Source organism: Lotus japonicus, chromosome 3 (genome assembly GCF_012489685.1).
Source record: "Lotus japonicus ecotype B-129 chromosome 3, LjGifu_v1.2".
NCBI classification, from domain to species: Eukaryota; Viridiplantae; Streptophyta; class Magnoliopsida; order Fabales; family Fabaceae; genus Lotus; species Lotus japonicus.
Window position 1 is genome coordinate 91,652,716 of NC_080043.1, and position 12,583 is coordinate 91,665,298.

Sequence of the window (12,583 nt, forward strand, 5' to 3'; positions counted from 1 at the left end):
AAATGTGGTGTTTGAGCTGTCTCTATACAATTGATGCCAAACTTCTATATTTCTATCATTTATATTCAAGTAAAATAAAAAATATTATTTAATAATTAAATATTAAACATTAATGGTAAAGTATGCAGAAGCTAGAACAAGTTCCCAATTGAAAGGTTCAACAAAATGAATGATCTACGTAACGTAACCCATGTGAACCTTTCTGAATTCTGACAAATTTTCCCAAAATGCAAATCCTTTTGCAGAACAACAAAAGTGTTTTATACGAATCAATCAAACAGAATGGATTTTTTATTCGAATTCATTTGACTCTGTCTTCCTCACCTACGACACTGTCTGTCTGTGACTGTTACTCTGTCTGAGCTCTCTTCAATTTCTCTCTGCATTTGCATTTCTGGGTTTTTCGATTATTTATATCTGGGTTTTCTCTCCTGTATTGAGTTTTCAAAGGAAAGGTGATAAAGGTGGCGCCTTTACACTCAAACACAGCATTCACATTGTAGCACTTGCTTCAGCTCTCTAACATTGTCAGGTAACACCTTGTTTCTGAGAAATGGAATGGATTTCTCTATTTCTGAAATCCATATTCCTCAAGTTTGGTTTTAGAGGATCACAGCACATCAGCATGCATGTTCATTGTTCAGTCATGCAGTGTTAAGGCAAAGCCCTCCATGTGCTTGTTTATTTGTGTGACTGAGTTTCTTGTCACTTAGATAAAAATAAATAGTTCTTTTTTTCATATAATGATTTTTGTGTGGTTAAAAAGTTTCTTTCTGTTTTGATAAAATTTGTGGTTTTCTTAATCAATATATTTTTGAAAATGCTTTTGAGTAATGTTGATGGTTTAGGGTTTCCCTTTTTTCACACACAAGGGCACAAAAGGACTTATGCAACAGCACTTGTCTTGCAAGCTTGTTGTGTTAAATAGTAATTGGTGTTTTTGTTGGTTTTCTTATCCTATGTATGTAGCAACTGACTGGCCTTGAAAATCACTTGATAGGAGAACATGGCTTCATCAGATGTGTGTCCAACTGAGGATGCAGTTAAGTTATTCCTTGATTATTTGGTTGATCCTTTGCTGCCAGCAAAATCATCTGTTCGAGATAATCCAACACTCTCTCAACAGGATTCAGTTGTCAAGCAGGTTAGGATCTTTCCCCCCCCCCCCTTCCTTTTCACAGTCAAGGATTAACCTATGTGATTTACTTGGATACTGGTTTGAGCTACTCTGTTTTTCTTTTTTTGGGTAGTTTTATTCATTGTTTGGAGGATGATTGTATGATTTTAGGGATTTTCTTCTCACTTTTATGATTTCCTCATAGCCCAGATTCTAGTTACAGTATGTGTTTTCCCTGCAAGGAGCACAGAAAGCATAGTATAATAGTTTCTCCAAGTGAAATGAAACCAATTAGTTATACTGTGCACAATGTTTTGAACTCTTCAAACAGCTTGCAATCCGCTGCTTATGATATTTGATCTGCTTACCTCAAGCGAGTTTCTGTTTAGACTTTAGACAGTATTTTATCCTGCCATTAACCATCCATCACCCTTTTAATTTAACCATGGTACTCTAACTAATAAATATTAGTTTGATATTCTTTCCGAATACTCATAATATATAGCAATGTTCAAATGACATTTTGAAATGCTATGATGATTACATACATCATATCCCTATCCAAGACTCCACATCGCAACTTTAAATGATAAGATATTTTACATTTTTAAATGCTTTTCAGATCATTCAGTAACCCTCATGATTCAATTCCTTTGTCAGGGTTGTCCAGAATAAATAAAACAAATAAGCTGAATTGCTTTATTAGTTTATATTATAAACTTTATTAATATGAAATGCATCTCCCACTTCCACTTCTTAATATGAAATGTACCTTGGGGAGCACCTCTATGCAGCTTTCTGGTACCTTTATGTTTGTTTCCATGCAACTCAACAAAATAAAATGGAAAGAAAAAAAAACCTGGTTCCTATTTCATTATGATTTACAAATTAGCAGTCACATGAATATATATGCTTATAGATTTTATATGAATACCTCTGGCCAACTGCTCGATTTACTGATTTGTCTGTGGTTGTGGCCTTAGGTGCATTCTGTTGTCTTACTGTACAACTACTACCACAGGAAGCTGCACCCAGAGCTAGCATATCTTCCATTTGATGAATTTTGCAAGTTGACTGTGGTTCTGAAGCCACCTTTACTAGCGTATATGAAATTTATGCTAGGGTCAAATGAAGATGATCTCACTAATGTGGAGAAGCAGCTATCATTGACAGAAAAAACGATTATGGGTGCATGTAATGTATGTAAGTATTTAGATGCATCAAAGAATGCTCCCAATATAGAGGGATGGCCCATTTCGAAAGTTGCTATCCTTCTAATTGACAGCAAGAAGGAGTACTGCTTTTTGCCGTTTGGTTCTATTACTATGGGGGTATGGTCTGTGGTTGAAAAAAGTCTAGACACCTCTAGCCAAGTTTCTGAAGTTGCATCAGGAACAAAATTGACGTACAGAATGAAAAGAGCCAGTAGAAATACTACAAAAGATGAATTAAAAGTCAATGAAGATGTACTTCTGCAAGTTGGGTATTCCGCTGTAAGAGAAGCCACAGGTAGTTATCCTTATTATAGGAAAATATTTTCATGGCATTCGTTGCAACTTTTGTAATTTTGTTTTGTGTTTCAGTCATTATGCATGAATTCGCATCATGGATTCTTAGAATTTTGACTAGACTTGAGTCAACTCTTAAAGCTAGGTTGTAGGGAGAGCATTGTCCATCCTTTATAAAGACTACTTTGGCTATATCTCTAGTTGTTGTGGCTTGTTCTAAATCTCCAGTTTGGACTTGATCTTTTAGTTTGAACCTTAGGCCACAAGTCAATCTTAATTTTTACTGCCGGATTTTGTGCTGCTTGAGTCTTGGAGGCCTCAAAAATCAGCAAACTGATTCTAGATCTTGGGATAGGCTCGGATACCGTATTAGGATTTCGGTTTGGATCTAGTGCTACCCCCAAATCTAGCTCCTGTAATGAGGATTACCTACCACATCCTTTATAAGAAGTACTTTGGCCATATTTCAACTTAATGTGGGATTTCTTTGTTCTACTTCTCCCAGAACAGATCAAGAGACATTCTTATTTATAGGATTTTCCGCTTTCCAATTTATTTTACCAAGTGATGATGACAATATGGCATGGGGAAAATAAGACCTGAATCATGTTGTATTTATACCTAAGGTTGCTCTTCATGTCAATTTGAGATTATTATTGTGTCATCACTTTGTTCTGTCCTTCTCTCTCTAAAAAATTTTATTTTGTATACTAGAAATACCTTTGCCTCATATTTTAATTCCTCTTAGTTAATGTATCATTATCTCTTAATTTGAGTTATTACAGCTGCTTTCGGATACATGAATAGTTGAATATGATTCTTTAACTGTGGTACAGGTATTGATTCTACTGATGTTAAGCTTTTGGATAGCTACACTGTCTATTCTCAAAGCAAAGAGAAGGCAGCTTCTCGCTTTTATATAATGCAGTGCTCCCAGTCCCAGTCTGTCGGTCAGGAGGTTAATCCATTTCCTCTCAAAGATGTAATTGAAAGGTTCGCTTAAATTTCTATTGTTTTTCTATTGGATGGTAGCTCAGGTCTCAACGGTGATTGGCCTTGCTGTCACCATTTTTTTCCTTTGGTGCCCATTTCTGTCTGTCATTCAGATGGGTTCATCTACTATTTTGCTGCAAAATCAAATATTACTCATGTTCACACTACACATTAAAATCATTACTGAATCAAATTTAACTAGTTTGTAAATCTTTGAGAACTAACTGGTATATTAACCTTTCATTTTGATATTAAAAAATAAAAAATCTGAACACAGGATATCACTTGCTAGTGAAAATGTTGCAATATTATCGTAAGGGGTGTAATAGAGCATCATAGAATGACTTTCACACTAAGTAGAGCTGCCAATTCCATTTTCCCTGAAATAATGGTTGTTCTGGTTTTAATCTTTGATATTTGTCTCTAGACTTTTAAATGATCATCACAAAGAGAAGTAAAACTGATTGTTAATAAAAACTGCATATGCTTCTCAATAAAATTTGTCTTTTTCTTGCATAGCTTGCAGGGTCCTTTGGTCAAGAAGAGTTCTGGCAGTTGGACGATCACTCCTGTTGTGGATTACTTACATGTGCTCCCTTATTCTGAAATAATCTCAAAGTGGATTTCTAGGTTGGTGGGGTTCTCCTTGCTAAAATACTTTAGATTAATTTAGCAGTATGTTGCATCCCAAATTCCATAAGTGATGCTGTTTCAGTTTATGCTTCGTGGCTTCATCAAGTATACTTCTTGTCTTGAGCTCATATGTTTGGCATCCTTTGAGAATATAAAAAAGCGCAACTAATATCTGCTATTTAAAACCAATTTTATTTTGTGCCTAAATCATAGACACATCTAAAAGTACTAATTTCAGTGGCTACTTGGTGCTTTTACAATCTTAAATACATATTGCTGCGGTATTATAATCTAGGCCTAACTCAATCTCAAAAGTGAGCTCAAGGGGCGAGGATGTCCAAGTCTTCGTACAAAGCACTTTGGCCATAATATACCCATTTTGATGTGGGATCCTTACAGTAGGATTTGCTAAGGACCTGAAATTTTCGAAAAGTTTTTTGGTTCTTGCATTCTTAAGCCTTGATCCCGACAGAATCTGAAGAGGTTATTAATTGTTCAAATTCAATTTTACTTAGAATTACCATGTGCGGATGTGCCGCAAGCAACAAAGTGAGGTTAGAGGTTAATGTATGAGAGTTCCAAATAATGATGAACACTGTTGCTCAGAGTAATATGTATGTTTGGATGGTTTGCAGAAATAGATTCCAAGTTCACCTTCTTATTGGAAGTCTCATTGACATAACATAATGATCCTCTAGTTATCATTTGTTTCCATTTTATACTTTCTTTGGCTACTATTTGTTTTACATATCGAGGCTGATATCTGTGTAATATCTTCTACCATGGCAGAGAAGCATTCTCAAATAGTCTGCAAATTTCAAGGGTAACACAGACAAATATCATGTTGGACATCCCTGAAGTGAATGAATCCCTTGGAAATAAGGTCTCCTTCACTGATTTTGATAGTCAGCCAAGCATTGAGATGCTGAAGCAGAAAGAGAACAATAGAAGCTGTACACTTCGACTATCGGATTCTATCAAGGAGCCGCATGAATTGGATGCCAACAAACCATCTGTGCAGTATAACTCAAATTGCTCCGCAAGTGCTGTTAAGGTTGGAAATAAGGTCTCCTTCACTGATTTTGATAGTCAGCCAAGCATTGAGATGCTAAAGCAGAACGAGAACAATAAAAGCTGTACACTTCGACTATCGGATTCTACCAAGGAGCCGCATGAATTGGATGCCAGCAAACCATCTGTGCAGTATAACTCAAATTGCTCCGCAAGTGCTGTTAAGGTTGGAAATAAGTTCTCCTTCACTGATTTTGATAGTCAGCCAATCATTGAGATGCTAAAGCAGAACGAGAACAATAAAATCTGTACACTTAGACTATCGGATTCTATCAAGGAGCCGCATGAATTGGATGCCAACAAGCCATCTGTGCAGTATAACTCAAATTGCTCTGCAATTACTGTTAAGGTTTGAACTTTGAACTTATGCTGATTATTCTACTAACTAACTAACCAAGGAAGGGATTTACCTATAAGAATAATGAAACTATATTGATCTTATGTCAATGAGATGTTGCATGTTATTATAAATGATAAAACGCTAACCTCATTTAAATACTAGAAGCAAATCATGATAAATAAGGAAATATGGACAATAATACTTTGAGATAATATAAGTTACTCTTAAAATACAATCAAGTATAATATATTCTAATACTCCTCCTCAGGCTAAAGCTTACTAAGCTTTAATCTTGTTGCACAGTAACCCTTTTAGACGAAAAATGTATATGGACTCCACAAAACATGAGTGGAAAGTCAACTAGGACGAAAAGCTTGGGGACAAATGTTATCTGATTCTGAGACAATAGCTAGGGCCAGACTGCATTTGAGACAAGAGATGGTGCCAAACTGTATATGGGACAACAGCTGTGACTAGACCACATTTTAGGACAGCCTGGGACCAAACTTCATTGGGATAGCTAGGGCTACCAGACTGCATCTAGTCTAGGATTAGGACAAAAGAGGATATAAGCTATAAAGGCTACAGAGGTTGCAGTAGAAAAATATGATAATGAGATGAACTGATCCAAGGCTTTTAAGACAGATTGTCTGAGTAACAAACAGAAAACCCATAGGCAAAAAGAGAACAGAAGAGAGAAAGGGTGGCTAGAATTTGTGCACGGGCAATGATAAGAAAGGAGTCATGGATATAATGACATCATTGCGGTAGAGTTTCATTTTCTGGAAACTTGGCAGCATAATTATAATGGGACAAGTCATGGAAGGATGGTATCACTCTAATAACATGTTGAAGTTACCGGGTTTGTTTTTTAGGTATAAAAGAGGAAAAGGAATACTCAAAACAAAACAAAAAATGTATTGATATTTATGTGAATGATATGTTGCAATCAAATTTACTTACGAAATGATCATTTTTCCAGAACTATCTAATTTTGGATTACCCAATCAATATATCTACTATCTTTCGTTGACACTTGTTTATAATCCTACACAAATTGAACTAAACCATATGCGTCCATGAGAGCAGAAAGACTCAGGTCTGCAATAATTATGTTAAATTCCAGAAGAGGATTTCCGAACTGTAAGTATGAAAAAATGATCTAGTTATACTAATTCAAATTAATTAAATGTTTCCCATACTTCAATTATTAAAAAATTCCTCTGCACATGTACCAAAAATATTTCTTTATATGCATTGCTATCCCCTTGAGATCGAACTTCATCTTGCTTTCCTATACTTTTTGCAAATCGTTAGCAATAAATCTGTTTTATTCTTGAATTCAGCTAATTTAGTCTCTGGCAATTGTCAAAATGTTGAATATTTGTTTATGTTAGGCTGTTAAGAGCCAGCAAAAGAACAAAATAAGTATTGTGGAGGTGAGAATGTTACATCAGATGAGCTTGTTCTGTAAGACAAGATATGAATAAAAATACCATAATTAGAGGGAAAGTTGGGATAGCTCCTTTTGTGGAAAATATGTTAGTCTTGGCTTAAGTGGTCTGGGGGCATGTAAGGAGAAAACCTGTCAAAGAACCGCTTCTAAGGATTGACCAAATGGAGGAGATAAAGGATAGTAAATTAGATAAAGATAGAGGAATACGAAGAAGAACTATAAGAGCATCTCCATTGCGGAGATGCAATCTTTAAGACACTCTGACACGAGTTTATCATGGTTGGAGAGCAACGGATGCACAGTGTGGACAAGCAAGAGTGTGTGCATGCAGTAAGCAACGGTGTCTCTATAAAAAAGTAAAAAAACGTACAAAATAGTAATAAAATGTTAACAGTAATAGAAGTTTGAGTAAAACATGGGGTCCACAAAAGATATTTTTTATAGCTGTTGGGTTGGAGTAAAAAGTTAGTGAAGATGTTTAAAGAAGTGTAGATGATGTGGCATCATGGGAAATTGTAAAGAATAATATAAAACAAAGTGTAGAAACTTTAATGAATGTTATCGATGTAGATGCTCTTAGTCAGACAATTCAGAGAGATTTAGGGATAAGTGAGTTATCGATAGAGTGTTTAGACGTGATACATGACAGTGTATTATGGGAGCGCATGATGCATGTAAAATGACCCAGATGGTGAGAGAAGACTTCGTTGTTGCTCCTAGTATAACTATTTGTAAAATATATATCATTATGTTGCTGATCAAGAAATAGTTTTCTGAATGTGCTGTATTCCAATGTTTATTATACCTCATCATAATTATGTTTCAATCTAAATGAGCTGGACCTCACTGCTATCATGATTCTTGAGTTTAATTCAATTGTTTATTATCTCCCATCTAATTGAATATCATTGATTTAGCAGGCTATGCAGGCTGATTCGACAAGCATGGACATTACTGAAAGTGAAATCAACAATCTTGCTTCTTGCCACAAGATTTGTGCCAATGGGCCCAATACCTCATCTGAAAAAGACACAATAGATGGCTGTAAATTGATTGCAAATCATTGTAACTCAGATGTAGAGAAGCTCCATATTCTTGTAGATTCAAAAGAGATACTGTCACAGACTGCCCTAACTGCTTTGATAAGAAAGAGGAATGAGCTGGTAAAACTTTATCATTACTTTTGTTATGCTATAATAATATCTTTTATCCTAAAAATATGCATGTTTATGCTACTAATTTGACTGAATCCTTACTGTAAATGACTGCTTTCACCCATTGACTGCTGTTTAAGCTGTATTGCTTCACTGGTTTAGGTTAATTTTAAGATTACCTTACGGCTATTTTTAATGCTCAGAAACTCTATATTTGCATTCATCTGACTTATTTCCTGCAGGCCCTTCAGCAACGCAAGATAGAGGATGATATTGCTAATTGCGAAAAAAAAATTCAGAGAGTGTTAACTGGTATGTTTTCCTTTCACTTTGTTATTTTTTTTTTCTCCAGGCATTATTCTTTCAGTTAAACTTTTTCTCTTTATGTAGTTTGTGGGGTTTATCCTATACATTATTTTTAGTAGTTTTTTTTTGTTATCAATGGAACTCTCAAGCAGATCTGATATACTGGTCTAAGCAGTGATTACTAGCTTCTAAATGGCAGCTTGCCCCAGTATGCTTAAAGCCGACTATATCATTCTGTGGCATCAGCAAGTTTTTGGTTCAATAAGTTTGTCCTCACATTTGTTTTTTTCTTGGTGACTATCTGTGGGTTCTACTAGCATGATTTTTTCTACGGAATATGAGTCGTGTCAGGGTCTCATCAATTTGATAACCATATAAGTTTAACATCCTATAGTATGGTGCCAGGATCTCATGAAGTCAACAACCATGCAACTCTTTTTTATGTCCATACATGCATTGTTGAGATATTCTGAATTCAACAAGCATATTAGGTGCAAGAAGCAATATTGAAAGATAATGTTTTTGAAATCCATTTAAAGTTATTTATGTTTGGTTATCTTTGTTGTTAATATGATCTCCAACTCAATTTATCCGTAAACAGTAACTGAAGCTTCCAGGAGATCTTAGATTTGCATGTGAAAAATATTTGTTAATGACATTGGCTCTTTAGCCTTTACATAAGAAGATTAAAACTGCATAGCATCTAGGTATATTCTTATCACTTCAATCCTACGATCCTGATGAATTTTTTGCTTCTTGAATTAAATCCTGAGAAAGTAATTAACTTATGTAAACTGTAATTTATTCCTTTTCTATTTAATCTGTATCGATGTCAAACATGAACAATCATTGATTTTACTTTTGTGTCTTGTTGACAAAAGTAGATGGGGAAGATGAGTTTGAATTAAAGATAGAATCCATTATAGAGGGCTGTAATGATGTATGGGTAAGGAATCAGGAAAGGACTTGTGGACAACAAAGCTTCCCTCTTAAGAGAAAAAGATTATCAGAGGCTGTCTTTATCGCGCTAAGTCCATGCCAGGCAAGACATTTTCTACTTACATTTTAGGTCTATAATTGGTGTTTGTAATTGTAGTTCATTAAACTTGTCCTCAATTTTTCAGAAAAGTAGTTACCATGAGAGTCACATTCACTCACATCATTACACCCTGATAATCTTAAGCTTGGTTGAGAATTTTGCCATGTATATGATGCTTTATTGTTCTACTTAGCGCTGTACATGCAGGATCAAATGGTTGTTGCGAGTTTTACGGAAGCATTGTTTCTCGCAGAGACATGATTGCTAATAATACTGAAACTAATATGGTGATTTCATAAAAATACTAATGTTAGGGTATGGAACCAGATAGATGCATTAGTTAATAAGCAATAAGAAACAGTGCAGTAGATAAACAAACAAAATTCTTAAAAATGATATAAAAATGTAAGGGTGAAATAGAAACAAAACACATGAAATTAAGGCTGAAGATAGGTCATTCACCTCTAACTATTCACAGCAGGGTCGCAGGGAGATGAAATTCATCCTAATAAAGCACATGTACTCCATTCACACAAGAGAACTAAAATTAATTTCTGTTGTAGCTTTAAATTATCAAGCCATTTTAGTGATGTATATTACATAGGCCTCGGTTGAAAGAGCTTATTCGAGTTTTAAGTTGTAGCATAAGCGTTTACACAAGTGTCTGAGAGAGCTTATGTATATAGCTTACGACCTACCCATAAGTTGTTTTAAGCTTATTTCCATAAGCTGCTCAAGTTAGCTTATAAGTGTTCATACCTACCTATACTATATTTTGAGCTTATTTCAATAAGCTTTTAAGCGCATATTGTCATAAGTGCTTTAAGTTGTTTACTCAAACACACCCTATAAGTATGAAATTTGACTATAAAGGGAAGATCTGTTGGAAGTGTAAATTCTTTATTTCAACAATGGCACTCAGATAGCGTAGTTATACATGTGCTCGGTTTCATCTTTGCAAATGTTCATATTTCTACCGTATAACAAAAAACTTATTAATATTGGAGAGGTTATTAATTCATTCAACTCTCCAAATATATGACCACATATTGCACAGCTACTTCCTAAGACTGAATGTCAGAGGTTTCTTTTTGCATACATATTTTGTCAAGCACCTTAGTTTAACATACTACTTAGTTACTTACTGCAAGTCTCTTTTCTTAAGTGACATTTTTATATATTATATTATTTTTGGCATGGTATATTGCTTGCCTCAAGAAACATACTAGAACATGACTTGTTTAATTAGCACTACATGCCAACCATCCCCTTTATCTTCTTTGAAAGCAAGTTCTTAGAACACTATTTAATCTTGCAGGAACTTGATGGTGTATGTCGTGAGAACAACTGGCTCCTTCCAACTTATCATCTTTTTCAATCAGTTGGTAAGACAATCTAATCTAAATGTAGAATCCATGAGCAGCATAAATTCTCCTCATTAATAGAGTAATGCATCATTAGCAGCATACCTTTTAATTACATTAAATGTGATACAGTTGAGATTCTATCATTCCCCAGATCATTGCACTTTTGTTCACCTTGTGATGCTTGTTGACCAGTAGTTATGTCTATGTTGAGGAAATATTTTATCATGTAGTCTGATCTACACCACATTTAACTATTTTTACTTTTGAAGGTGGATTCCAAGCTAATGTAACTGTTAAAGGAGTGGAGTTTCAGTGTTCATATGCGGGTGACTTGTGTTCCGATTCTCAAGAAGCAAGAGAGTCAGCTGCTGCTAAGATGTTGACTAACTTGAGAAGTATGGCAAAATCAGCCAAGTGATGTTGGAAGTATGGAACAATGTAACTGGAATTTATGAATCAATCTATAATAACGTGACTGGAACTTGTGAACTAATCTATATTTTGATGTAGTACAACTACAAGTGAGTAGTTTAGTGCTTGACGGCATGCTAAACTCACAAAGGTGACTTAGATTAGATGGAATTAACGAAAGTTCTTCATGGTGGGACTTCTTGTTTACATTATTTTTCCTTGAAAAATTAACATTTAGCTATCTAATTTCATCATTTAGTTTTTGACTTCTTTTCTCCTTTTCTGGCGTGGAAGGATATTTTTTTTTACCAAAGACCAACACGTAATATTTGCGAGTTAGGATTGAATAGTGCTGCAATGTCAATGTTCACTCCAAATTTAAAGTTTATCACGCTGAATAAAATTGCATAGAAAGCTAGTAGGGTATGTATACAAAAACGTTTTTATATGTGCTTTTTTTTGTCAACGAGCCCATGGATGCCTGAATTGAATAGCTTAACTATGCTCAAATTGAAATCATGATCATGAAAATATAACTTACACATGGAGTTTTTTTTGTTAATGAAGAAGAGAACCTAGGATTGCCCACCAACTAAGATTTTAGTAGATGCGAGGGGATTTGAACCCCCAACTTATCGATGGGGATGAGTTAAACCCCGAACTTATGCTTAGTTGTTAACCCAAGTCGGTGAAAACTCATTATTAGTTCTACCATTCTTTAGGCAAACTACCCCCCCCCCCATATGAGATATAGTGGTTCCACTAAATCTGAGATACCATAGTTAAGGGGAAAACGAGCTTTAAGTGTATTTAGATTATTTTAAGTTTCATAGATTACGACAAGAAATCGAACTATGGTGATTTGTTAGCTGAATCCATCGTACAAGTGATTAAAAGTTCAAACTTGTAGGCATGATTGTAATGGAACCTTCCAAATTATGAAGTGAAAGATAGTTCACATTAAAGAAAATGTAGCACGAGCTTTGGTTTTTAAGAAAATGTAACATGCTGGTGACAACAATAAAAGAAAAAAGGTATCTACGACTTTGGCTGCCATATTCAAGCTCCTCTTGCTACCCTTAGACTTTTGCATGTGAGCATATACATCTAATCCTAATATCCAGTAATTTACAATCTTAAGCAATATAGAAAGAATGAATTGTAACTCCACTATACATTGGTTGGGAC

General features: G+C 34.9%; 1 protein-coding gene across 4 annotated transcripts; it reads left to right on the forward strand.

The window, feature by feature from the left end:
- The first annotated feature begins 143 nt into the window (after positions 1-143).
- On the forward strand, positions 144-11,664 carry LOC130747365 (uncharacterized). 4 transcript variants are annotated; one of them, XM_057600288.1, is made up of 11 exons: positions 144-532; positions 970-1,144; positions 2,101-2,626; positions 3,462-3,618; positions 4,138-4,248; positions 5,041-5,671; positions 8,036-8,281; positions 8,515-8,584; positions 9,460-9,620; positions 10,936-11,002; positions 11,254-11,664. In XM_057600288.1, the coding sequence occupies exons 2-11, from the start codon at positions 1,007-1,009 to the stop codon at positions 11,400-11,402; spliced, it is 2,256 nt and encodes a 751-aa protein (XP_057456271.1). In that variant the 5' UTR covers positions 144-532; positions 970-1,006; the 3' UTR covers positions 11,403-11,664. The 4 variants fall into 4 exon arrangements, with proteins under 4 accessions (XP_057456271.1, XP_057456270.1, XP_057456272.1 ...); XM_057600287.1 differs by having other exon boundaries at positions 1,001-1,144; XM_057600289.1 differs by having other exon boundaries at positions 1,001-1,144; positions 9,463-9,620.
- Positions 11,665-12,583: the final 919 nt, after the last annotated feature.